The sequence below is a fragment of the Pipistrellus kuhlii genome, unplaced genomic scaffold, assembly GCF_014108245.1.
Source record: "Pipistrellus kuhlii isolate mPipKuh1 unplaced genomic scaffold, mPipKuh1.p scaffold_m20_p_8, whole genome shotgun sequence".
Lineage (NCBI taxonomy): Eukaryota > Metazoa > Chordata > Mammalia > Chiroptera > Vespertilionidae > Pipistrellus > Pipistrellus kuhlii.
Window position 1 is genome coordinate 68112887 of NW_023425584.1, and position 26094 is coordinate 68138980.

The following is a 26094-nucleotide window of genomic DNA, read 5'->3' on the forward strand; positions in this document are numbered from 1 at the left end:
ATGGCCTGTTTTATATGATGGTTTGGTTACCAGATCAGAGAAATGATATAGCAGCTTTAGTACATTTGACTTTGTAGGGAGATATTTAACAGTTATTTGAATATGATGGTAGAACGTGAGCTGGATGGTGTTATTAATTTATTTCGATTGTGCTATTAATAGGCAAAAACTGTTAATTAGTGGCACTGAGTCAGCCCTTAAGGGGGTCTGAAAGCAAATGCCGTAGGATTCTATTCTTGGTCTTGAGCTGTTCCCCATTTTTCCAATGCGTGGATGAAGACACACAGGTGGGAGGGATTGCTTATTTAATAGGTAAGTCCATGTTCAAAGTCACCCAGAATGAGGCCCAAATTTAAAAAAAATTCAGTAAGAGATACATGAAAAGTCTGATTCAGTTTTTAAAATTTGAATGGTAATGTGTCGAGATGTTCATACATTCTCGTCAGATAATCCTACTTCTAGAGATAGACCATATCCAAAATGTAGATGCTATTTTATGCACAGAGATTATTCAGACTTTTTAAAATAAACTATTGTGAAAAATTGGAAATAACTTAAATAGCCAATGATATGAGTGGGCTGGAAGCAATCTATAAGTGAATGTGTCTTTTTAATAGAACTAGAGGCCTGGTGCACAAGATTCATGCACTCCAGGGGGGGGGGGGTCCCCTCAGCCTTCGGGGGATGGGCCTAAGATGTCAGTCGGACATCCTTAGCACTGCCACCACCGCTGCGCTTGCCAGCCATGATCCCAGCTTCTGGACTTCTGGTTGAGCAGTGCTCCCCATGTGGGAGTATACTGTCCAGGCATTGAGGATCTGCCCTCTGGTGGTCAGTGCACATCATAGAGACCAGTCGTTTCACCATTTGGTCGATTTGTATATTATCTTTTTTTTATATAGGATATTAAGGGCATTCAAAATAATGATTAGGAATAATTTAAAAATAATACGGACAAGTTTCTGTTAAAGTTAAAGTGCATCTGCTCTATGATTTCAAATCTTAAAGAAACAAAAGTATATGGAAAATGACAGGAAGGAAATTGCTAATTTTAATACTGAAATACTTAGTACTGGTTGCTTCTTGAAGGATCAAGTTGACTGTCACTCTTTACAGTTAAAATTTATTACTTGTGTTTTGATAATGTGTGTGTATCACAGTGGAAGAAACTGATATATATTTAAGTACACTTTATTTTTTTAGAGCAATTTTAGATTCATAGCAAAATTAAAAGGAAGATAAAGATTTTCCATTAAACTCCCTGCCCCCACACACGCGTAGAAAGCTTCCCACATTAACAACATCCCCCACCAGAGTGGTGCATTTGTTACAACTGATGAACCAACATTGACACATCACTATCACTTTACCTCCATAGTTTACATAAGGGTTCACTCTTGGTGTTGTCTATTCTGAGTTTGGATATCTATCTATCTATCTATCTATCTATCTATCTATCTATCTATCTATCATCTATCTATGAGCCTAAGCGACTGTTACAACCAGAATGACCGGTCGGCCAGTCGTGATGACATGCACTGACCACCAGGGAGCAGACGCTCAATGCAGGGCTGCCCCATGGGTAGTCAGTGCACTCCCATGGCCAACCTCCTGTGGCCCCTACACCCAGGCCCTGATGGGGGCTGGGCTGGCCAGCCAATCTCCCTCAGTCTCTCCCCTTAGCCTGCTGGCCCCCCGATAGGCCTCAATTGCCAGCCAGGCCGAGGGACCCCACCTGTGCATGAATTTGTGCACCAGGCCTCTAGTATGAAATAAATGTATCCTCTATGATTGTATCCTACTAGAGGCCCGGTGCACAGATTCATGCACTGGTGGGGTCCCTAGGCCTGACCTGCGCCCTCTTGCAATCTGGGACCCCTTGGGAGATGTTGGATAGCCGGTTTTGGCCTGATCCCCACAGGCCCCATCCTTGCAGGCCCATCCAGACAGGAGGGAGCCTGATCCTGTGCGTTAAACATTTGTCTCCTGGTGGTCAGTGTGCATCATAGCGACCAGTCAACAAGTCGTTTGGTTTCTTAGGCTTTTATATATATATAGATGGAGTGCTTTCACTGCCCTGAAAACCTCTGTGCTCTGCCTGTTCATCCCAGCATCACCCCAAACCCCTGGCAGCCACAGACCTTTTTTACTGTCGTGACAGTTTTGCCTTTCCACAGTGTTCCATAGTTGGGATTACAGAGTGTGCAGCCTTTTCAGTTTGGCTTCTTTCACTTAGTAATATGCATTTAAGCTTCCTTCATCGCTTCTCATGGCTTTCTTAGTGCTGAAAAACATCCCATTGCCTGGGTGTACTGCAGTTTATCCTAAATTTACCTACTGAAGGACGTCGTGGTTATTGCCAAGCTTTTGCAATTATTGTGAATAAAGCTACTATGAACATCTGTGTCTAGGTTTTTGCGTGGACATAAGTTTTCAATTTTTTGAGTAAATACCAGCGAGTGCTGTTGCTGGATTATATGGTAAGAGTATGCCTAGTTTTGTAAGAAACTGCCAAACTGTCTTCCAAAGCAGCTGTGCCATTTTGCATTCCTACCAACAGTGAATGAGAGTTTCTGTTGCTTCTCGTCCTCACCAGCATTTGGTGTTGTCAGTGTTCTGGAGTTTGGTCATTCTAACAGGTGTTTAGTGGTGTCTAGTTTTAATTTGCATTTCCCTAATGACATGTGATGGCATCGTTTCATGTACTTTTTTTTTTTTTTTTTTTTTTTTTTTTTTTTTTTTGCCATCTGTAGGTCTTCTTGGTGAGGTGTCTGTTAAGGTCTTTGGCCAATAACCATGGTGCATGTCCTTGACCAGAATCCAACCTGGGACCCTTCAGCCCACAGGCTGAGGCTTTATCCACTTAGGCAAACCAGTTAGGGGTTTGGTAAATTTTTTAATCAAGTTGCTTGTTTTGTTATTATTGTTTCAAGAGTTCTTTGTATGTTATGACTGATAGTTCTTCACCAGCTGTATCCTTTGCACATATTTTCTCCTAGTCTGGTTTGTCTTTTCTTTCTCTTAAACACTGCTATTTTAAAAACATTTTATTGTTCAAGGATGGGGAAAAGTAGATAGTTCATTCAGTGATGTATCTTGAGTACCTAAACTGCTTTTATTTAAAATATATTTTTTTAAATGATTTTAGAAAGGAAGAGAGAGGGAGAAAGAGAGATAGAAATATCAATGATGAGAGAGAATCACTGATTGGATGCCTCCTGCATGCCCCACACTGGGGATCAAGCTACCAATCCAGGCATGTGCTCTGACTGAGAATGGAACAGTGACATCCTGGTTCATAAGTTGACTCTCCACCACTGAGCCACAGCTGCTAGGCTGTCCCTACCTGCTTTGGGTCACACACAGGATGAGGCACTGGAGTCATAAAATAAGACAGTTCTTGATCTGAACTTGATAATCTAATTGAAAGGGGCAGACCCACAGGTGAACAGACAAGCACAGTGTAACCCTGGTAGCAACTCCATACATGCTGAGGAGGGGCAGATCCTGTGGGGAAAAAAGTATTGTTTAAAAAAAAAATAAAAAAAAAATGTATATATATATATATATATATATATATATATATATACACACACACACACATATATGTGTGTGTGTGTGCATGTGTGTGTGTGTGTGTGTGTGTGTGTGTGTGTGTGTATATATATATATATATATATATATATATATATATAAAATTTTTATTGCTTTTTTACAGAGAGGAAGGGAAAGGGGTATAGAGTCCGAAACACTGATGGGAGAGAAACATCAATCAGCTGCCTTCTGCAACTCCCCCCCCCCCCCTCACTGGGGATGTGCCTGTAACCAAGGTACATGCCCTTGACTGGAATCGAACCTGGGACCCTTTAGTCTGCAGGCTGATGCTCTATCCATTGAGCCAAACTGGTTAGGGCAGGGGAAAAAGTTTTGAGATAGTTTTATGTTTGTGGGAATAATGTGAGCCCTAAGTGGGATGAGGCATTTACACATTGAATCCAGTTCTCAACTGGATCAGGAATTCATCCATCCAGTCAAGGGATCTAGTTTTAATAACCTCTGCTGGTCACGTGACATTTGGACCAACCGGGGGCGGGGGGGGGGGCATAATTTACAAGAAACACAAGCCAGCAAGACTCTCCACAGGAAGGCGACCAGGATGGTGTAGAATCAGGAATGACTGGAGCGGACTCATGGGGTGGGCACGTGACAGAGCTTGCAAGTATTTTCGTGGTTAGCAAGCACAGGAGAGTGTGGACCTGCTCATGTTGGCTCCTGCTGTTGGAATTTGACCAATGGATAGAACAGCGACTTGATCCTCTCTAGCTTCAGATTCCTCATCTGTAGAATGATTACACTGAGGTTGATGAGCTTTAAGGTTCTTTTTAACCCCAAAGACCAGAGGGCAGATTTTCAGTTCAATAGGAAACAGTGTTTCCCAGCTGACAGAGCTGCCCAGCAATGGAACTGTTGGCGCATAGACTAGTGAGCTTCTCATTATTGGAGGATTCCAAGTTGGGTTGAATGTTGTTGAGTAAACATACCGTGGAAGAGAAGGATGCGAATTAGGCTGACCTCCGAAATCCTGTCCAGTCCTAGGGTCGGGTCATTAGGTGGTTTGTCACAGCTGAACGAGAATACCTGTAGTTGCATAGGATCTGAGTCAATAGCATCATGTCAGCTCTTTTAAAAATGTTTATAAATGGGTCCCAGCATTTCCAGGAGACTCTTCTACAGTCACTTTGAGAACTGTTCCAAGGTGGGGCAGGACTCTCTGGGCACAGGGCTGCAGAAAATGGAATTTGGTCTTTAGGAAAGTGAAAGGTTGGGGCTTGGGTAGAAGTGGAACATAATAATAAATAAAATGGCTGGACACATAAAAGACTAATAATGCGCATGTCGGCCAGTTCTAGCAGGAAAATGAATGAAACAAGGTGGGGCCCTTCAGTTGAATGATGGGTGCTCTGCTTGGCTTTTGGGGATCTGGAAGTGCCCTTGACCATCTCCTTTCAATGTCCGACACTACAGATTTTTATCCACAGGAGGAGCACTGTCAGTGCCATCCTGACACCTGGGAAGAGACTGAGCCTTGGGATTGCTCTGTAGGTTTAGCGACAAAAAGGAAAAGGGATGAATACATTTAAAGAAACTTTTGAGTGGGATTTCCGTGTGTGTGTGTGTGTGTATCAGGCAATAAGTTTGTGGTTTAAGTCAAAATTTTTTTCATTTTTATTATTTATCACTTACATGTAGAAAATTTGATTAGCTTAATATTGCCTAAAGTTTACTGAAATTTATGGTTGTTTTAGAAACCACCCTGATTATTTAACAGTAGAGGCAGAGTGCACGAATTCGTGCATGCATGGGTGGGGTCCAGCCAGCCCTGCCTGGCCCCAATCAGGGTGGATCGGGACCGGGCCTGTTGGGAGGAAGAAATGGTGGTAGGTTGGCCAGTTGGCCTGCCCCCAATTGGTGTAGGGGGGCCGATCAGAGTCGGAGCTGGCTGGAGGGAGGGACTGTGGGCCAATCGCGTTGGAGGCCCATCGGGGGCGGGGCCTGCCAGGAGGAAGGGCTGCAGGAGGTGGGCAAGCCAGCCCTGCCCCCTATTGAGGTGGGGGGGGTGATCAGGGGCAGGGCCAGTCGGGGTGAGGGGCTGCAGGAGGTTGGTCGTCCAGCCCCATCCCCAGATAGGGCCAGTTCGCTGGCTGCAGTGGGCATCATAGCGACCAGTTGTTCTAGTCGTTAACAGCATTCCTGTCGCTGGCTTTTTATAAACATAGATTTTTAGATTTTCTTCCTGATATTTTTGAATTACCTTTTTTGCTGGTGCAGGCACTGCCAGGGCAACATCACATATCACACATTTCTTAGAGAGCTCTGCAAAGAGAATAGAGGCTTCTCTTCACTTTGGAGAACATCACAAGATGATTTCCGTCTCCACATGACCCAGGCTCACATATTAGCACTTGAAGAAAAAAACAGTATTTGGAAGTGCTCTCTCTTCACACGGAGTAAAGCAGTTTTGGGGTGCACAATGTATGGAATGGCAGTTTTAGAAGCACATAAAAATCCAGGCAGAACCTGCCTGCTTATTTGGAACTGAAGTTGGAAACCTGCGCCTTGGTGACAAAGGGCCCCGTTTTCCTTTACCTCGGTGTCCTTCAGGCCCACAAGCTCTGCTTGTTGAATTGCTATGAATTGGTTCCCTGGGCCACAGAGAGTGGATATGGGGACAACATACACTACCATATGCTTTAAAAAAAAATTTTTTTTTTTTAAAGCAAACTACAATGAGGAATAATAACAGTTCTCGGCCTCTTTTGTCCTTGGAGTCTTGGGAAGTCATAAAAACACTTTTTAGGGAAAACAACCATCCTCCGCGGCAGTCTCTCAGAGTGCAGGGGGAACGAGAAACTCCCTCTCTGCTTTCTGTTTTTTCTTCGGCTGCTGGGAATGAATTGCTCCCGGTGTGCTGTTCTTAAATTCATGCGGCCTCTATCCATTTTAATCTTGTTATCTATTTTTATGGCGACTGTCGCCATGGTACTCTGTGCTCTTTACATAGCATAACAGGGATTTCAGATGTCTGATAGGGCAGCTCAAAGTTCTGCTGCAGCTGGCAGAGAAACAGCGTTTCAGTTGCACTCTCTTTTTTTTTTTTTTTTTTTAATTGAGGTATAATTTGCATACAGTGGAATGCTCAGATCTTAAGGGTGCTGGTAATCAGTTTTGACAAATGCATTTCGAGACAGAACATTTTCATCACCCCAGAAATGTTCCTCGTGACTATTTCTAGATGACCCCTCCCCACACCCCTCTTCCCCCCCCCCCTCCCCCCTCCGGCCCCCATCATAAGGACCACAGCTCAGGTGAGTTTTGCCACTTAGGCTCTTAAGATTCAAATTTTGTGTTTCTGGGGACTTTATATATAATGCTTTGAAGAGATGGAGGGGGGTGTGTGCTTAAAAATCAGTACCCTATGCCCTGGCTGGGTTGCTTAGTGGTTAGAGCATTGGCCTATGGACCTAAGGGCTGTGGGTTTGATCCCCAGCCCTAGTCGGGGTGCATGGGGGACGCAACAAATTGATGTCTCACACATGTAGATGTTTCTCTCCCCCTCCTCCTCCCCTTCCCCCCGCCCCCCTCTCTCTCCCTCCTCCTCTCCCCTTCCTCCCTTCCTTCCACTCTTTCTAAAAATCAAGGGAAAAAGTATGTTCCAGTGAGGATTAACAACAACAACAACAACAAATCAGTACCCTGGTGAGTCAGGAATATTTTGGAGCCTGTCTAGTGGGGTATTCAGATTTTTCTGTGTCCACAGGATCCAGATTAATGTTAGGATCAAGTGTGATTGGGTGAGGGCTGCCATTATTGGCGTGTGTGTGTGTGTGTGTGTGTGTGTGTGTGTTGTGTCGGAGAGCTGGAATCCTCAGCTAGAAGAATTGGAATGATTCCTAGGACATCCCTTTGGATTACCCAGAAGCCCCCAGTACACTCTCTCCCTTTTTCCTGCCTCTTCCTTGAACTAGCACATAAGTAAAAGAGTTACAGAGTTGGGCTTGTAACATTGAAACAAGATCCGTGTTGCAAAGCCCGGATGCTTTGCACTGCTGAGCTGTCAGCCTCCTGGGGAAGCACGCCCCCAGGCATATTACCGAAATGTGTTGAACAGGGTCAGTTAGTTTTTCTTTTCTTTTCTTTTCTTTTCTTTTCTTTTCTTTTCTTTTCTTTTCTCTTCTCTTCTCTTCTCTTCTCTTCTCTTCTCTTCTCTTCTCTTCTCTTCTCTTTTCCTTTTCCTTTTCTTTTCTTCCCCCCCCTCCCTCCCTCTCTCCCTCCCTCCCTCCTTTTTTCCCTCCTTTTCTCCTTCCCTTTCTCCCTCCCTCCTTCCCTTCCTTCCTTCCTTCCCTTCCTTCCCTTTCCTTTCTCCCTGCTCCCCCTTCTTTCTTTCTAAATAAAATTTTATCGCACAGGGAGTAAACGAACACCTTCTTCACAGGAAAGCGAGGCAGACCTCCCAGAGCAAACAGAATCTTCCTTGACAACCACTCCTAATCCAGCCCTTCCCCAGAGGTCAGCGCTGTTTTGGGTTTGCTGGTATTTTTCAAATGCTTTACATAGTTGCAGTCATACCCATAGAGCTTCAAAAAGGAGAAGTGCTTTGCACGGCACATATTGGCCCCCTGCCCTGCCCCTCAAGGGCACCCCGTGGTGATGGCTTCCAATCCTGAGGTCGGTCTTCTGGATTCTGGTTAGCTCCTGGATGGCCTTCTTGGAAGCAGCGGCGAAACTGTTGTTCAGCCTTCCTCTGACTCGGCAGTTCTCAACCTTCCTAACGCCGCCCCACACTTCATATCTGTGTTTTCTCCACCCACAGGTTGAGAACCGCTAGCAGGGTCGCCTAAGACCATCGGAAAACACAGATATTTACATTACGATTCAGGAGCAGTGGCAATATTACAGTGATGAAGTAGCAGCAAAAATAATTTTATGGTTAGGGGTCACCACAGCATGAGGAACTGTATTAAAGGGTCGCTGCATTAGAAAAGTGGAGAACTACTGCTCTAACGGGTGGACGTGTAAGGTTATTTCTGAACCCTCTGCTGTTACAAATGTTACAGCCAGCTTGGCTGCAGTCGCCTCTTTGTAACACAGGTGAGTGATTCTCCAGAGTAGACACGGAGAAAGGGGAATTGCTGTGTAAGAGGGCACTTTACTTTTAAATCCTGAGGAAGACAGATGGCAAGGTCAGTTCCTCACATGCTCAGACAGGAAGCGATTGTTTTCTGAGGCGAGCGCAGGATTCAGGGTGTGCTGGCTGTGTTCCCTTGTGCCTCCCTCCCCCATAAGTTAGCACTGGTGGCCTGGAAGGGCTGGGGATCGAACCCACAGCCCTGAGGTCCACATAGTTCTGTCTGGTCTCCCTCCCCCCCCCCCCCCCCCCCCCCCCCCGGGGACCATGGCTGCATGTGGGTGGTGGTTGTGTGCAGGGGAATTGCAGGATGGACAAGCAGCACATGGTGGACTGCATGGCACATTCTAAGCCCGGTTCCCTCCCTGGCTGGAGACCTTAACGCATCTGTGATTTTTATTTTTTTTCTGCGCCGCTCCACAATACAGAGCGCCTTACCCTCGGTGCTCAAGCCCAGGGTGAGGCGTTTGGAAGCATTGTAGCGTTCTTAGAAATCAAAAAAATCTGAAGCACTGTCATATTCTTGGATAGTTTCGTTGTATGTGGAGAAGGATAGCGCGCGTCTCTGGACTTACTCTTCTTGACATCATCTCTGGATCCCTGAGAACTCCTGGAAAACAGAAATTCTTCGTATCGGGCCAAGCCCATGCCAGTGTAGCAAGGGAGGGCGTGGCTGAGTCCCTCTTGAAGGGCCCGCACTGCTGGCCCCCGAGCTTGTGGGAGGCGGGACCCCTGTGCAGCCTTCGTTACTTCCCCCAAGTCTGTCTTCACATCCCTCACACAGGTGCTCATGAAAGTAGTTCTGGATCTGACTCCTGGGGAAGCCCAGCGTGGCATTCAAGCCATCGCCCAAGCCCGGGAATGCATTTATATCGCCTGCCTCTGGGGTTCTGAGGCGTGGTCTCCTCTTCTGGTCTCCCGAGGGTGCTGGCAGGCGCTCCCTCCCCTGTCATTTCAGGGTTTGGTGACGGAGTTAGTGCCCCACCCTATCGCTCCCTCTGCTAGGTCCTCACTGGACTCTGCTGGCCTTGACCCCTCTGGCTGCGCCGGCTGCCCTCCCCCTCCGGTGACCGTCTTCTGTTTGTACAAACTCGTTTTTGTGGTTGGCCACGCTTCCCGTGTTCCCAGGTTCTACGGGGTGGGCGGCAGCGTGCTGCTTTTTGTTTTCGGCACTTTTGCAGCCGTGCCGGACACAGCGCTGTGCTGTCTGTCTGCGTTGGCCTCCGGGACCTCGATAGGATGACAGTCCGGTCGGCAGTGGCAAGGAGGTCCCTTCCCTGGATTCCGACCGTTGTGCCACAGGGCTCTTTGTGATTTCGATTTTCTTTTTTTTCTTTCCTTAAATCGATTGCACTGCCCTTGTCAGGGTTAAATGTTCCTGGCCGCTTCCCCCTCTACGTAACCGTTCCTTAAGTTTGGCTCATTACTGTTCAGAGTTTGGTGCCTTTTTTTTTGGCTAGCGTTTATTGGGTACTCGGTGACAGGCACAGTGCTGAGTGCCCAAGGTGCACTTTTTTGTTTTTTAAAATTAAAAAAATGTATCTTATTGATTTTTTTACAGAGAGGAAGAGAGAGGGATAGAGAGTTAGAAACATCGATGAGAGAGAAACATCCATCAGCTGCCTCCTGCACACTCCCTACTGGGGATGTGCCCACAACCAGGGTACATGCCCTCGACTGGAATCGAACCTGGGACCGTTCAGTCCGCAGACCAACGGTCCATCCACTGAGCCAAACCAGCTAGGGCGGAGGTGCATGTTTTCATTCTTCCCCAGGGTCCTCTCTCAGAGGGGTCAGAACGGCTAGGAAGAGGAGCTTGGTGGCTCTTACAAACCAAGGCCCTGTGCCAGAGAACTGCAGGCCTCAGGACACCCGCAGGTTATCCTGCGGAGGAGGAGTGCTCTCTCTCCCATGGTAGAGGCGAGGAAACTGAGGCCCAGGGAGGGGAAGTAACGTGCCTGAGGGCACATGATTGGGGAGTTCGGGCTCCTTGGCAGCCCTGAGATTTCTGGACAAGTGTGAGCTAGGAATAACCGTCGCCCTGGTCCTCGGGGAGCCCCCTGCCGGATGCTTTGCTGCTGACATGCCCGCTCCATTTCCTTTCCACGCCCAAACCACCACCACCACACTGACCTCTGAGCGACTCCCCCTTTTACCAACAAGGAGCCTTTAAGAGGCCATCAGTCTAGCTTCTTGCTTGACGCACATGTGCTTTTCCTGAGTGTAGGCTATGGAAGAAAGAGCGTCTTCTTTTGGAATCAGTCGTATTTAAGCTCACTTCTGTCACTTTCTAGCTGGGTGGCCCCGGGACCTTCCTTTATGGAGTCTGTGGTCTCTTTACTTCGGCTGACTTTGTCTTTTCTGGGAGGAAATGGGTCTGCGCCCCTCACCCTCCCAGTCACCCAACAGATTAAAAAAAAAAAAATCACAACACATTTCCACTTCGCTAACGCATGTCAGGCGCTTAACATGTTCACGTGCACGTTGATCTAACCTGATGAGCTGGGTCCCGAAAACCATCCTCCTACCAGGCTTCCGTGTCCGGTGGCTGGAGGTTTGCGTTTTCCACAGAGACGTGGATTCTGACTCAGTCATCCAAGGCAAAAGCACAGGCGTCTGGGTGTAGCTCTAGTCTAGAGCACATGTGTCAAACACAAGGCCCGCGGGCCAAATCCGTCCCGCCAGGCCTTGCAATGTGGCCCGCACCGCGCTGTCATCACTGCACTCCGCTGCGTTTCCATCACAATGACAGTTTATGACTGTTCAGTAAACCATTCGGCCCTCGATTTAGGCTGGATTTTAGATTTTGGCCCCTTCTCTGATTGAGTTCGACACCCCTAGTCTAGAGGATAGTCAGTGCTTTTACCAACAAGTGCTGGAGGGAGGGCCCAGGTGGGAGCTCAGGGAGGCCGAGGCTCTTGACGGGTCTGATGCTTAGGCTTCTAAATGACGCCGATCCAGTGCATCGGCAGAGCCTGGCACATGGGTTGAATATCAGCAGATTTTTAAGCAGAATCTCTTTTTTTAATTTTTATTTTATTTTATTGATTTTTTTACAGAGAGGAAGGGACGGGGAGAGGGAGAGAGAGAGTGAGAAACATCAATGAGAGAGAAACATCAATCAGCTGCTTCCTGCACACCCCCTACTGGGGATGTGCCCGCAACTAAGGTACATGCCCCTGACTGAAATCGAACCTGGGACCTTTCAGTCCCCAGGCTGTCGCTCTATCCACTGAGCAACACTGGTCAGGGCATCAGCAGATTTTTAAAAGCGCCCGTGCCTGTGTTCCTTGGTGCTCTTTCTGGTGAGCTGGTGCGAAATGGTTTCCTGTGTGGGTCTGCGCTGGTGTGGCCTGGACCCGGGACAGCTGGACAGCTCACCTGGGACAGCACCCCTGGGGCCAGGACCCGAGAGTCTGCAGCAGCCGGTCGCAGAGGCTGGCCAGGCTCCGCCTCCGGGAGGTTGGACCACCCAGGGGGGGAGGGGGACGGGCGGCGGCAGGGCACCAAGACTGAGATGTGGGCTCAGGAGAGAAGAGCAGAACTGGGAGGTGCCTGCCTGCCGGGGATGAAATGAGGAGCTCTGCCATGTGGGGATGGGCGGCAGGCCCTGGGCGTGGTGGTGCACCCGCTCAGCCCTGAGCCCCTGGAGTGGGTTGGAGGTGGCCAGCAGGCCTCTCCGTGGAATGCACAGGTTCCTCGGTTCCCCTGTCTTGCTGCAGATCTGTTTTGCTGTGATTTGAATTAACGAGCGGCTCTCCCATGGTCAACCTCTTGGTTGCCTCTAGAATCAGTAAGTTGTATGACTGGTTCTGGTCAAACGGCGTTTGACAGCCTCCATCCCCAGACGCCAGCCTGGGGGTGTGACTTGGAGTGGCCCGTGGTGTGGGACCTGGCTCCCCAGCCTCCATCTGGGACGGGCGTTGGGGCAGGGACACGTGGTTGGGGCACTGGTCTCATGTTCACAGGCGGGCGGGACGTGGAGGCTCTGAGAGGGTGGCTGAGGGTCGCGGCCACAGGTGGAGGTGCCTGGCGGCTCTGTCCCTTCCCCAGAGACACTCCCTCAGCAGGGGCTGGGCTTCCTTCTCCCGCACAGGCTGGTGTCCTTCCGAGGGGCCGATTCTAATGCTTCAGTGGCTTCCAGCCTTTCTTTCCGCTCAGCCCGGCGCTCCTGGGGCGCGGGAGGCATCCCCTGTGGTGCTGGGGAGGAGGCTTCCATTGTGGGAGACGGCTCAGACCAGCGGACATCTTCCTTGAGGACCTGTCGCTCTGTGCCGCGGTCCTTTTATTACCTGTTGGCTCCAGGAGACGGTGATGGAGGGACAGCGAGGAGCTGCCCCCCTATCCCCCCCCAATATGGAAATGGAGAACACGTACAGTTCACCGGGGAGCGGGAATAGAAGGGAACGCTGGGTTAAACGTTGATCTGCAAAAGGTGACTTCCGGTGACTTCCCTTCCGGCCAGGCAGGTCTCTTCCCGTTGGCCCGTCCTCCATCCTGGTCTAGGAACAAACTCCGGTTGCCAGCTCTTCTTTCAGGTTTTTAAATGTCATCCCGGCCACACACGCCTCTTATCTCGTGCCTTATGGTCTCCAGGATGACAGCTTATTTACCGTCCACTCACATGGGGGACGGTGGCCCCAGGCGAGGCTGGGATTCCTGAGGCTGGCCCTTCCCTCACCTGCCTGGCCAGCTGCCTCTCGTTGGCGGATCTTTGGTCTGCGCGAGCCGGCGAAGTTTCTCATTTTTACTTTTGGATCCCACCCTCCTGGCCTGCCTCTCAGACCAGGTGATGTCTCTCTCGGGTACCTGCTGCTCTGTGCTCTGTGCTCTGTGCTTTACCTGTTGACCCCGGCCGGGCAAGTCACCAGGTGGTTCTCCCCCTGCCCCCCGCCCCCCCTGACAGGCCCCACTGTCTGTTTACTCAGTGCCATCGGGGAGTGCCATTATTCACTCCAAGGATTGCTGAGTTCCAAATACCTTTTTCTGTCTTAACCACTACAACGAAGTGGTTTAAAAGAGTATATAGTCTCCAGGTTACAGCTCAGAAAACCGATGTCCCTCGAGGAGGTCCCCTGTTCGCCGAAGCTGGTAATTGCTGGCGTTGGCCGCTCTCCTGGCTGCTCCCTGGTCCCGTTCTCCAGAAAACAGTCCGCATTTCTCTGCCTTCTCACAGGCGTGAGGACATGGGAACCCCTTTCCTGGTGTCTTAAGATGGGCACCTTGGGCATCATGGCCCCGAAGGCTTTCCTTTTTGGCACATCTGACACCCAGGGCCTTAGGCTAATGGGGTCCTGGATTATTAGGCTTTTATTATTATTATTTAAAAAATATTTTTATTGATTTCAGAGAGGAAGGAAGAAGAGAGAGAGAAACATCAGTGATGAGAGAGAATCATTGATCCGCTGCCTCCTGCACGCCCCACACTGGGGATCGAGCCCGAAACCCCGGGCATGCGCCCTGACCGACCGGGAATCCAATTGTGACCTCCTGGTTCATAGGCCGACGCTCAACCCCTGAGCCACAGCAGATTGTTTGGCTTTTAAAATTCTCACCTCCACCTTTTATGTGTTTAGGACAGTTCTCTGCTGCCAGCTTTTGCTTTGCTTCCCTATCACTACCTCGAGGCTCCGTCTTCCCAACGACACGTCTCTTCCTCACGGCGTAGTGAAGGTCTGGTAAGGCCGCGCCTCCTGAGCCCTGGACCCTGCACCCCGGTCCGGACCCCTGCCCTGCTGCTGGGTCTCCCCTTGTGGGGAAGAGAGAACAGGACCGGGGAGCAGCCAGGAAAGCGGCCAGCGCCAGTGCTTGCCCGCTTCGGCACACAGGGGACCTCCTCGGTGTTCTGAGCTGTCACATGGAGATTATGCTGTCTGCCCACATTTTCTTGAGCTGCTGGGCGGTCAGGAAAAACAGGGAAGGTCCCCAGTGTGTGAGCATTAAAATGGGTGTAAACCCCAGTGCCACTGAAGCACTGACGCACGGGTGGTTTGAGTTAATGCGCGGGTCTCTTCTGCGCTTACTCTGAAAGCTGCTGGAGAAAACTGTTAATTCTCTGAGGCTCGTGTTCCTGGAGACACTCAGTTCCTGGTTCCCTCCTTGCTGCAGCCTCTGGGTAAAACGCCGAGTCAGCAATCGCCGGCTGGCCCGCCCGCCCTCCCCGCGCCCTCCTGGAGCGCTCACATAGTTTTCGCAGGGTGTAAATCAGGTTTGACCACCCTGCACGCACGTACCCACACGTACACATGGCACGGGCCCTCCCCCTCCCCCCCGTGCATGTACAGAGCCGCGCTGGGAACCCCTCTGCCGCCCACACGCACACCGGTGAGCTCGGTTTTCCCTGCGCCTGCTTCCTTATTTGGCATTCCCAACTTGTTTTTAAGGCAGCCCTCCTGTCTTAGAACTGGGTGTGGGGGGACACCCCCGACACCCCCTTTGCTCTTGATACCTGTCTCCATGGTAGGGCAAGCAGCACGTACTGCTTCTTAGAACACATCTCCTTTTTGAAATCGGGGGCTTTCTGGGAATATCATCTCCTTAAAAATCACATGTCTGGGGAGATCAGCAAGCTATGGCCTCTGCCCTCAACGGGCTTGCAGTCCGAGGAGGAGACAGGCCCCTTAGTTCTGTTAGAATCACGGGTTCCTAAGCCCCGGCTATGCACCGAGCAGCGTGCTGAGAAGGGTCGTGTGCCGTGCAGCGTCGTGCATGCATGACAGCGCGTGGGACCGGGAGCCACGTGTGGCCCTGGCGGTCTGGGAGCCGACGGGGAGCGAGGTGTGAGGAAAGGGGAAGCGGGCCGGTGCCTGGGTAGAACGGTGAAAACACACGTTCGTCCTGCCGGCCGGGCAAGCAGAGTGGTGTGTCTCTTTCACGGGATTGAAGACGGTTGTGTGGTCGAACCAACACAGGTGTTTGTTGATGAGGGTCGTGTGTTAATTTGCTGGAGGAAATTCGGTGTCACCCGTCGATGGCCCGTTTCTACAGCCCATCTGCTGGGACAGGAAAATAGCACTGAGCTTCGGGCCCCTTGTTTCTCCCTTCCGTGATCCTGTTCCATCTTTTACCCACAGCAGCGGGGAGGCTGGGTGCTCGCTCCGAGGGGATGCTGGGACCGGGATTCCGGCCCCTGAAAGGGAGGTGGGGCAACCCCAAAGAGTCCTGTCCACCCTGATAGTAGCCTGTCACTTTAATTTTATGGGGAGTCTGAACTCTTACACATGGATCGGTGTAATCCAGTTTTAATTATTATTTTTTATTTTCTAAAAAAAAATGTATTTTTATTGATTTCAGAGAGGAAGGGAGAGGGAGGGAGAGAGAGAGAAATATCCACGATGAGAGAGAATCATGGATCGGCTGCCACCTGCACACCCCGCACTGGGGCTGGAGCCCACAACCCAGGCCTGTGCCCTGACTGAATTTGGACCCTGGCCTCCTGGTTCATAGGTCGATGCTCAACCGCTGAGCCACACCGGCCCACACGTACACATGGCGTGTCATCTAGTTTTTAAAAGCCTTCAGGAGAAGAAAAAGAATTTAAATGCTCTGAAAATCCAAATGGTCATTCTTTGAATAGCTGATTTAGAAATGTTGGTATTGAATCAATCACTAACTCGCTCAGTGCTGTGTACCTTAAGCTTGCATTGTGAAAACCTAAAACGTACACCACACGTTTTAAAAATGGTGCGGCTCAGTGGTTGAGCATCAACCTATGAACCAGGAGTTTACAGTTCCCGTCTTTCTTTGATGTTTCTATCTTTCTCTGCTGCTCCTTTCTCTCCGAAACTAATAAAAATGTATTAAAAAAAAAAAAAAAAGAATGGTATAACAGGGACTGTTACATAAGTTGGGAGATGTAAAAGTCTTGGCTCATAGCCTTGGCTGCTCTTGGAGGGTTTTCTGTCCAAAGCCAGGCTGGGCAGAGAGTCCTCTGGGAAGAAAAGGTCAGTATATGCTCAGTGAAGTGAATTTTTTTTTTTTTTTTTTTAACTTTCTCTGGAGAAGGCAGTCCAGAAAAAAAGAAAAAAGAGAAAAAAGACTTGAGAACCACCGGCGGCATTTGGGTGGTGGTGCCGGGGTATGACACCTTGCTTCTGCCAAGTTCAGACGGTGACCTTCACTCTGAGAGGCCACATACATTGTAAATACCTGCACATGCACTCTCAGAGACCGCCCTGGCTAAGAGGTGTGGGAATCCTGCTCTCCACTGAGTTGTGTTGTAAAAGCAAGAGACGTTTATCGCTACATTTTAACCTTTGAGTGAGCTTAGGACACCACCGTGGGAAAATTTTTAGGTTAAAACTTTACAGATTTTCTTTAAAAATATATTTTGATTGGTTTCAGAAATGGAATCAGGGAGAGGGAGATAGAAACATCAGTGACGAGAGAGAGAATCAGCAATGGACTGCCTACTGCATGCCGCCTACTGAGGATCGAGCCCACCACCCCGGGCATGCGCCCTGACTGGGAGTTGAATCGGGACCAGCTAGTTCATAGGTTGAAGCTCAGCCCCTGAGCCCCACCAGCTGGGCAAAACTTGGCAGACTTTTAAGGGGAAACACGAGCACCTCTCTGATAAACGTTTAAGGATGGTATGCAAATATCAGCCAGAGAACTGACCACTCACACCGGCGTGCTGTGCAGTGGTCACCAGCGGAGATCGTGAGTTAGAAAGCTGAGGTTAGTAGAGAACCTGAGACCGGGCAGCGGGTGGCTGTCCCTCACCTGGATCCGTAAATTACTTGTTCATTGGAGAGCTTGTGGCAGGCACCCAAGGTTTAGCAAACGAGAGTCTCACTCCAAGCTTAACTCTCCTTAACTAAACAAGCAAACAAACAAACCAACCAACCAACCCAAGTTATTAGTGATTTACGGAATCATTTGGACCTATGACCTGTGCCCTAGAAGTGTCTCTCGGTGACGCCATGGCCTGCTGCAGGGTCCCTGGGCCGGAGAGAACAGCCATGGTGCGTGAGAGGCCCGGGACATGTGGTTGTCCGGCAACGGTTACATGTCAAATAGCAATTTGCAACTCAGAACCACAGAGAGGGTTTGTTTTCCTCTCCTGCCTGTTCCAGTTATTTAACGGAGGGCGGATGTCCTCCCTGAAGGGCTACCAGCACATCGGAGCATGTTTTCTGAGCCCGAGAAGGGGCTCCCCCGCTTTGGACACGGACCAGAATACATATTCTAGTTCGCTAGCCCCTTCCCCGTGTGTGACAGCGGAAGGGGTGAGAGGCACGGGAGGGGACCCCCTTCAGACTGTGCATCAGCAGGAAGTCCTTTGTAGCAACCGGTTTGTTTCAATCCGCGATTTCCGTGAGTCAAGAACGTAACATCAGCCAAAGCCGGTTTGGCTCAGTGGATTGAGCGTCGGCCTGCGGACTGGGAGGCCCCGGGTTCGATTCCGGTTGAGGGCATGTGCTTTGGTTGCGGGCACATCTCCAGTAGGGGGTGTGCAAGAGGCAGCTGATCGATGATTTTCTCTCATCGATGTTTCTAAGTCTCTATCCCTCTTTCTTCCTCTCTGTAAAAAATCAATAAAAAAAAAAAAAAATATATATATATATATATATATAAAAAGAATGTAACGTCATAAAGTGAGATTTGGCTACATGTCGAGACGTTGTTGTTGTTGTTATCCTTTGAAGGCTGTTTCTTGATTTCTCTTGGCTGTACCAGATCCTATGGCAAATTAGGGAAATGGCTGGTTTATACGGGCCTTGGATTGCTCCCGAGCAAGAAACCCACAGGGGAGTGAATAGAAGCAGAGACCAGGGAAGAGAGGTTTGAAGAAGTCTCCAGGTAGATCGATCGATGTGTCCTAGGAGGGAAGGTGGGACCCTCAGGCCCAGGGGGAAAGGAACAGGTGAGCCTGGAGAGTCCCTCGGAGGTCCAGCGTCAGCCTGGCTCCTCCACCCCGCTGCCCGCTGACCTCCGGAGGCGCTCCGGTCCACTTCGGAGCCCTCGAAGGACTCTTGTGACCTGGAGAGCCATGTCCGCCATGTAGTGAGTGTGCTGATAAATACAGGAGGGGCAGTGACCCCCCCTGGGCGATGCTGCCCAGCCTACCTTCAGTCTAGATTCGTATTTATTTCCCTTCCGTGCTGTCAGTCACGCGTGTAAACCTGGCTGACATCTTTTAACTTTTGAGACCGGTTGCATAATCCCTCCGCTCCCTCTAGAGGGCAGTGCGTGTATAAAGGTCTCCCCAAAGCACTAAATGATTAACAGCGCCCGGGCTGCCGAACAAGGTCAGGCCGAAGCCACGACCTCTGTTTTGTAGGTAAGAGGCTAAGACTGGAGGAGAGATTTCTCAAGGAAAGAATCTGTACAAAGAAACTGAAGTAGAGACTTGCAGGGTCAGAGTGGTTTCCCCCTTTTATTTTTATTTATTTGTTTTTATTAAGGTTCACTGACAAAGCGGGGGTGGGTGGGGGGGAGGAATACCATGTAGATAAAAAGCAACGTAATGGAGTGTTGTATTTTGAGAGATCCCACACCTCCGGGAATAATGGCAGGATTATGACCTCTGACCCCAGGTAGACATGGGGGCAGCACCCCTCAAACCCCGCCCCCCCTTCTGCTGGGGCTCCTGGTTGTGCAGCCTCAGCACCCTCACTCTCTATGGCTCAGTCTCCCCGTCAGAAGTAAAAGACCATTATGTTTATCTCAGATTGTCCCCTAGGATTAAATTAGATACAGTTTGTGAAAGCCAGTGCCGAGGAGGCACTCGGCAAAGGCAGTTTCTCTTCCTTCTTTCTCTTCTGCTTTTAAACATGAAGAGGTGGGCATACCATAAACGAATAACATAGAGCACAATTCAGTGTGGAATTTGGAGAAAGGCCAGAGAAGAGAGCAAACAGACCCGGGAGCAAACCAAAGGTGGGCTGGTTCACCAGCTCGGCAAACCCCACTGGCTTTGGAAGGTGCGTGCCCCTTCACAAACCAAATAAAAAGTAGTTTTTTACATGAACAAAAAAGAAAAGAAGGCTGATAAAAAACATCGTCAGGGCCTGTTATCGCAATATTTCAGGCTTCATCTGGAGACTGGAAGCCCAGGAATTTTGGAAATAGGACCTTTTCTTCATTTCCAGAGGTAGAAACCTCAAACTTCCTGTTGTGGAAAGTGGGGGTGGCTACTGGGTTTTTTTTTGGTCTAGAAAAGGGTGGTTTCTTTTCTCTGGATGGATGCTGCCCTCTGGTGTCTCACCATGGTACTGCGGCCTCGCCTCTAGCTCTTACTTGCTCCACGGAATTAAATGGGAGAGTCCGAGGTTCTTGTTTCTGGCTTGAGGCTTCGAGGATGAAGGGAGGAGAGTGGGCTGTAAAAATCCAGTTAATTGGATGTACATATTTCTTCTTTTTTTTTGGCCAAGAATTCACTTGTCACCTTTTTATTATAATAAAGCTTTCCACAGTAGTGTTGTTACTGGATGGAAGCCACCAGACACCTGATGGGTGCTGTGACTCCAACCTGGTTCTTACCTTTTCTCTGCTTTCTGGGGAATTCATGGTGGAGATACCATGCTCTCTGCTTCCAGCCCTTGAGGCTCTGAGTAAAAGACTCCGGAAACCCCCTTTCCGTCACACTTTGCAGGTTGCGAAAAGCTTCTACAGCAGGGGACGGGGAACCCCTTTCCTGCCAAGGGCCATTTGGACATGTAGAACATCATTCCAGGGCCAAGCAAAATGATCGACTTAGCCGAAACCGGTTTGGCTCAATGGGTAGAGCCTCAGTCTGCGGACTGAAGGGTCCCAGGTTCGATTCCGGTCAAGGGCATGTGCCTTGGTTGTGGGCACATCCCCGGTGGGGGGTGTGCAGGAGGCAGCTTGTCGATGATTCTCTCTCATCGATGTGTCTAACTTTCTATCCCTCTCATTTCCTCTCTGTAAAAATCAATAAAATAAACATTAAAAAAAAAAAAAAAAGATCGACTTAAAAATTAGCTTGCTGGGTTTGGTCAAACATTTAATTAACTCACCCCTACTGCCTTGGCAAGGCTCGGCCAATGATTCTATGGGCCTTATAACAGCCCGAGGGCCCGACGTTCCCCACCCCTGCATCGGCCTAGGCAGATCCTTTGTGGTTTCTAAAAGGGTTTTTTTTTTTTTTTTTTTTTTTTTTTTATCAAATAACATTGACTGATGCAGTTAAATCTTCTAGCACAGTAATCAGCAAACTCATTCGTCCACAGAGCGGCACACCGCCGGTGGCTTGCGAGCCGCAGTTTGCCGACCACTGCCCTACGAGAACTGGGTATTACTTCTGTAAAAAGAAAAATGTCGCAAGAGTTCCTATCAAATGTTCCCTCGGCTGCGTGCGGGGAGGGCATGGCCCGGAAGCTTCCTGACTCCCCCGGACCATGGCTAACGGACTCTGTGTCCCCTTTGCCTCCTCAGGGAAGAGGGCAGCATGGCCAGCGTGCTGTCCAGGCGCCTCGGCAAACGGTCCCTCCTGGGAGCCCGCGTGTTGGGGCCGCCCGAGGCCACGCCCCCTTCTTTGGAGCCGCAGGCGGAGCTGCTGGAGGGGGCGGCTCCCCAGCCCTTCCTCACCTCTAAGGACACTTCCTGTCAGGAGCAGCCCAAGGACGTCCTCAAGGCTCCCGGCACCTCAGGCCTCCAGCAGATGGCCTTCCAGCCCGGGCAGAAGGTAGGATGGTCCCTGTGTGGACAGGCGCCCCATCTTCCCAGGCTTGTGGCCTGCAGGCGAGGGGTGCCCCGAGTTACAGGCAGAAACTCCCTGGGCATCGCTTTGCATGCACACAGACCTTTATTGCAGCCCTGGGGGCCTGTGGGCAGCAGAGCAGGCTTCTCGGGAGAATGAGTTGTCAGCAGCGGATCTGAGACTCCTCTCTGACTGACAGGGCTGCCTGGAGAAAAGGCTGGTGAGACCTGACATCGGACATGCTGGGCTTAGGCCCGCTCAAAACCTCAGTTTCAAGCACGGCCAGAGCCCAGTTTTTTTTTTTTTGTTTTTGTTTAAACATGTCTTGGTTTGCAACTTAACAAAACAACAGGAAGAATCGCAGGCGTATGAGAGGTTGATAAGGTTGTGTCTTTGAATAAGAGAGGAAGGTGTTCGTTTACTATTTGGCCTTCCCTTTCCAGTGTTTTCTCCCCTTGTGTCAGGGCCCGCACCTGCTGTGATCACTGGATGCAGGGGCCCGGGCTTCTCTTTCACTGCCTTCTCCACGGTCCACAAGTGGACTCTCCCTTTTGTCTCCCTGCCGAGGCTTCTGTCTCCCACAGCTCGCTTCCCCCTCTGCTAGGCAGCCCTCGAGGGAGGACAGCTGACCTTGCCATCCCTACCACCCTGTCCCTAGGTAGACTCAGAAGTCCCTAGAGGGCAAGATGATGCAGGGCGAGTAATTCAAGGCAGTAGTTGTGAACCAGGAGACATATAGAACTTTGAAGGCAATGCAGGGCAAGAATTCAGGAGGATGGACATGGATTCCAAAGTCATTTGGTTGGAGAATTTAACTCATTTACATTTAAAGCACTTATTGGTAGGTAAGGCCTTCCTGTTGTTGCTTTGTTAATTATTTTCCGACTGTTTTGTAATTCCTTTGTTCTTCCTCTCTTGCTGTCTTCTGGGGTTTGTTGTTGTTTTTTTTTTCATAGTCATGCTTTGATTCTTTTTCTTTTTATCTTTTTGATTAGAGGTGTTTCCTTCCTTCCTTCCTTCCTTCCTTCCTTCCTTCCTTCCTTCCTTCCTTCCTTCCTTCCTTCCTTCCTTTTGGGTTACTACAAGGCTTACAGAAAACTGTCTATTTTAAGATGATAACAACTTAAGCTTAATAGAATATAGACTCTAAGTTCAGAAGAAAAAAAAAAAAATCTCAGAAACTGACATGTTCACCTTCTCCATATAGAGCCATGGTTCCCAACCTTTTTGTGGCCATGCCCCACCTAAGCATCTCTAAAATCTTGACTGCCCCCACCCATGACATAGAATTCTTATTATTCAAAAAGTGAACTTCTGTTTACGTGGCGGAAGCCTAAAAGGCCATTACCTTGGTCTGAGCAAGCTTCCAAAGCACACGGCATCCATGACAGAGAAGAATAAAAGAACAAAAGGACAGTTGAAGTACTGAAGAAGAAATCAGTAAGACATTGTTAAAAAATAATAATAATATGAAACGATATGGAAAAAACAGCAAATAAAATTTCAAAACATAGAGAACTGAAATGCATAAATGTGTCACAGTATATATATTTATATGCTGTAAATGTGGCCCCTAGAACCATAAAAAGTGCAAAAAAAAATCACTGTTAATAACTCATTCTCGAATTGCCCCCCTTAAAAACCAAGTTGCCTCCCTATGGGGCACGTGCCCCACGTTGAGAACCTTTGGTGTCTAGAGTCTATAAGGATGTGCTTTTATTATTTTTATTTATTTATTTATTTTCAATATATTTTATTGATTTTTCCACAGAGAGGAAGGGAGAGGGATAGTGAGCTAGAAACATTGATGAGAGAGAAACATCGACCAGCTGCCTCCTGCACACTGGGGATGTGCCCGCAACCAAGGTACATGCCCTTGACCAGAATCGAACCTGGGATCTTTCAGTCCGCAGGCCGACGCTCTATCCACTGAGCCAAACCGGTTTCGGCAGGATCTGCTTTTAGAAGAACCAATCCACCGGGGGCTCAGGTGGGAAGCAGTTGCCTGGCAGCGTCTTGCTTGCATTACCACTGAGGCAGGGACTTTAGTTGGTCTAGGTCACATGTGTCAAACACAAGGCCCGCGGGCCAAATCCGTCCCGCCAGGCCTTGCAATGTGGCCCGCACCGCGCTGTCATCACTGCACTCCGCTGCGTTTCCATCACAATGACAGTTTATGACTGTTCAGTAAACCATTCGGCCCTCGATTTAGGCTGGATTTTAGATTTTGGCCCCTTCTCTGATTGAGTTCGACACCCCTAGTCTAGGTGAATCCCAGAACCTGGGCTCTGGGCGGTAAGAACTACCAAGTGCTGACCACGGTTGCTGCTTTTCTCGCTCTCCCACCAGGTGTATGTGTGGTACGGGGGGCAGGAGTGCCCAGGCCTGGTGGAGCAGCATAACTGGGCAGAGGACAAGGTGACCGTCTGGCTGTTGGACCAGAAGTTACAGATCTGCTGCAAAGCGGAGGAGGTGTGGCTGGCCGAGCTGCAGGGTCCTCTTCCCCAGGGGCCCCTTCCGGAGCCGGGAACCCAGGCACAAGCCTACAGGCCGGTCTCCAGGAACATTGACGTCCCGAAAAGGTTTGTGTGGGAGAGCCGTCGCTCCGAAAACCACGTGGGCGGTGAGCGTGGGGTGGTGGCACGTTCTGCGATGGGGGAGGAACGTGGAAGTCCTAGGTGTGTAGTGGTCAGGATATTGGACAGATGGGACACCGAGAGAAGAGACGGCATCCTTTAGAAACACCCGGCACGGTATCTGTTCTGCTGTTTTTTGGTTTGACGAAGGGCTGTTTTTCCTCTTTCCGTACTTAGAATAAAATTAGGTCTTAGTTTTTCATGACGAGAGACAGAAACAATGGCTTCGATCAGGAACCGGTGAACTTGCTCTGAGGGGGCCAGATGGTGCGGAGGGTGGGCTTTGTGGGCCACGCAAGCCCAGTCCCAGAGACTCCGCTCCGCTGTGGTGGCGTGAGGGCAGCCCCGGACAATGAGGAAACACACAGGCACGGCTGTGCTGCAATAAAACTTCACTTATGGGCACTCAGATTTCAATTTTATGTGTCACATGTCAAGAAATAATACTCTTCTTTTGATTTTTAAAACCATTTAAAGAATGTAAACCCATTCTTGGCTTGGGAGCCATTCAGAAGCAGGCGGCAGGCTACATCTGGTCCACAGCCCGTAGATTGCTGACCCCTCGCTTAGACGCTCGAAACCATTGATTTAAAAAAAAAATAAAAATTATTTTTTAATTACAGTTTACGTTTAGTATTATTTTGTATTAGTTTTAGGTGCTCAACATAATTCAAAACCATTAATGTTGAACGCAGACTGTTTGAATGTATATCTTGCTTTAGAATTTTATGATACAATTTTCCCCTGAGCGGGAATATATGTATATATCTCTCTCCTAGTTCCTGTTACATACTCTTGGTACATTGATCTTTTAAAATTAAGAGAGAAAACCTGCCAGTGGAGATTGTCTTATACCCAGGACGTGCAAGCCTCATTCCGCCTCTTTCTGTGCTTGTCTGTGGGCAATACTGCCTGTGACAGCACACCCAGAATATTGAGAGCAGACCAGAGCAACAATATTTGTGAATGTGAATTCAGAGGAATATTGGCAAAAGAATGTGTTTTTCTACTCCATGGAAATGAAAATACAAAGATCACATAAAACAAAGGGATGCTAATATGTGAAATATATTACGGGTTTCAGTTTAACAACTTCAAACCCAGTCACACATTTTGGTGGATCTGAATTGTGAAGAAAAGATTATTACAGTCCTGTGAAACAGAGGAGCTAGCTACAAATTTATTTCAGACCACCTTTACATACCTTAGCATTAACTTATAGACAGGTCTAAATGTACTTCCACATGATGTAGCTTTATATGGATTAAAAACAAATTACATGTGCCAGGACCGGTTTGGCTCAGTGGATAGAGCGTCGGCTTGGGGACTGAAGGGTCCCGGGTTCGATTCCGGTCGAGGGCATGTGCCTTGGTTGCGGGCATGTCCCCGGTGGGGGGTGTGCAAGAGGTAGCTGATCGATGACTTTCTCTCTCATCGATGTTTCTAACTCTCTATCTCTCTCCCTTTCTCTCTGTATAAAAATCAATAATATATATTTAAAAAAACAAAAACAAAAACAAAAAAAACAAACAAATTACATGTACAATTTTATAGACCTCTGCTGTTTAAAGCATTGAGGTTTACGTTAGTGCTTCTGGCTTACTTGCTCATCGCTTACGAAGTAGATTCTGTTGACATTCAGAAGCTAACAGAATTCCTCATCATTTTTCTTGGGGGAGGGGAAAGGAATTGGTTAGTGTAATTGTTTCCTCATAAATTTAAGTATAAGATGGGGAACGAAAGGTAATTTTAGTGCTTTCGAATTCTAGTGGGCATCCTAATTTTGTCCATGCTCTTTTTCATTGCTTTGACTCTCCTTCCTTCTCCCCAAATACAGTTCTTTACTTTAAGCTGCAGAGTTATTTAGGAAGTGAATTCAGGGGAGAGAATGGAGTTGCCTCTGGGTGTCAGCAATAGGATGGGGACCGCCCCCCCTATACGGGGGTTGACCGATACTATAAACGTAATCCCAGAATGAGTATTTTTCACCAAGAGTGAGGGGAGACCTTCATGCTTTATTTAATGTACACCCTGGCTGATTGGAGTGGGGGTGTGGAGGGGACAGCCCAGATAGGTAATATGATCACGTGACCAGCAGTGTCCGC

General features: G+C 49.0%; 1 protein-coding gene across 4 annotated transcripts in view; it reads left to right on the forward strand.

Annotated features, from left to right (window-relative positions):
• The window catches only part of ZNF395 (zinc finger protein 395), a 44384-nt gene that overhangs the window by 5708 nt on the left and 12582 nt on the right, over positions 1 to 26094 (forward strand). The window contains exons 2-4 of one of the 4 annotated variants that reach the window (XM_036423952.2): positions 7994 to 8079; positions 21085 to 21362; positions 23703 to 23935. In XM_036423952.2, coding sequence (XP_036279845.1) covers positions 21102 to 21362; positions 23703 to 23935 — 494 coding nt within the window. In that variant the 5' untranslated portion in view covers positions 7994 to 8079; positions 21085 to 21101. The remainder of the gene's footprint in view (positions 1 to 7993; positions 8080 to 21084; positions 21363 to 23702; positions 23936 to 26094) is intronic. The other 3 variants (XM_036423956.2, XM_036423953.2, XM_036423954.2) reach the window with 3 other exon arrangements.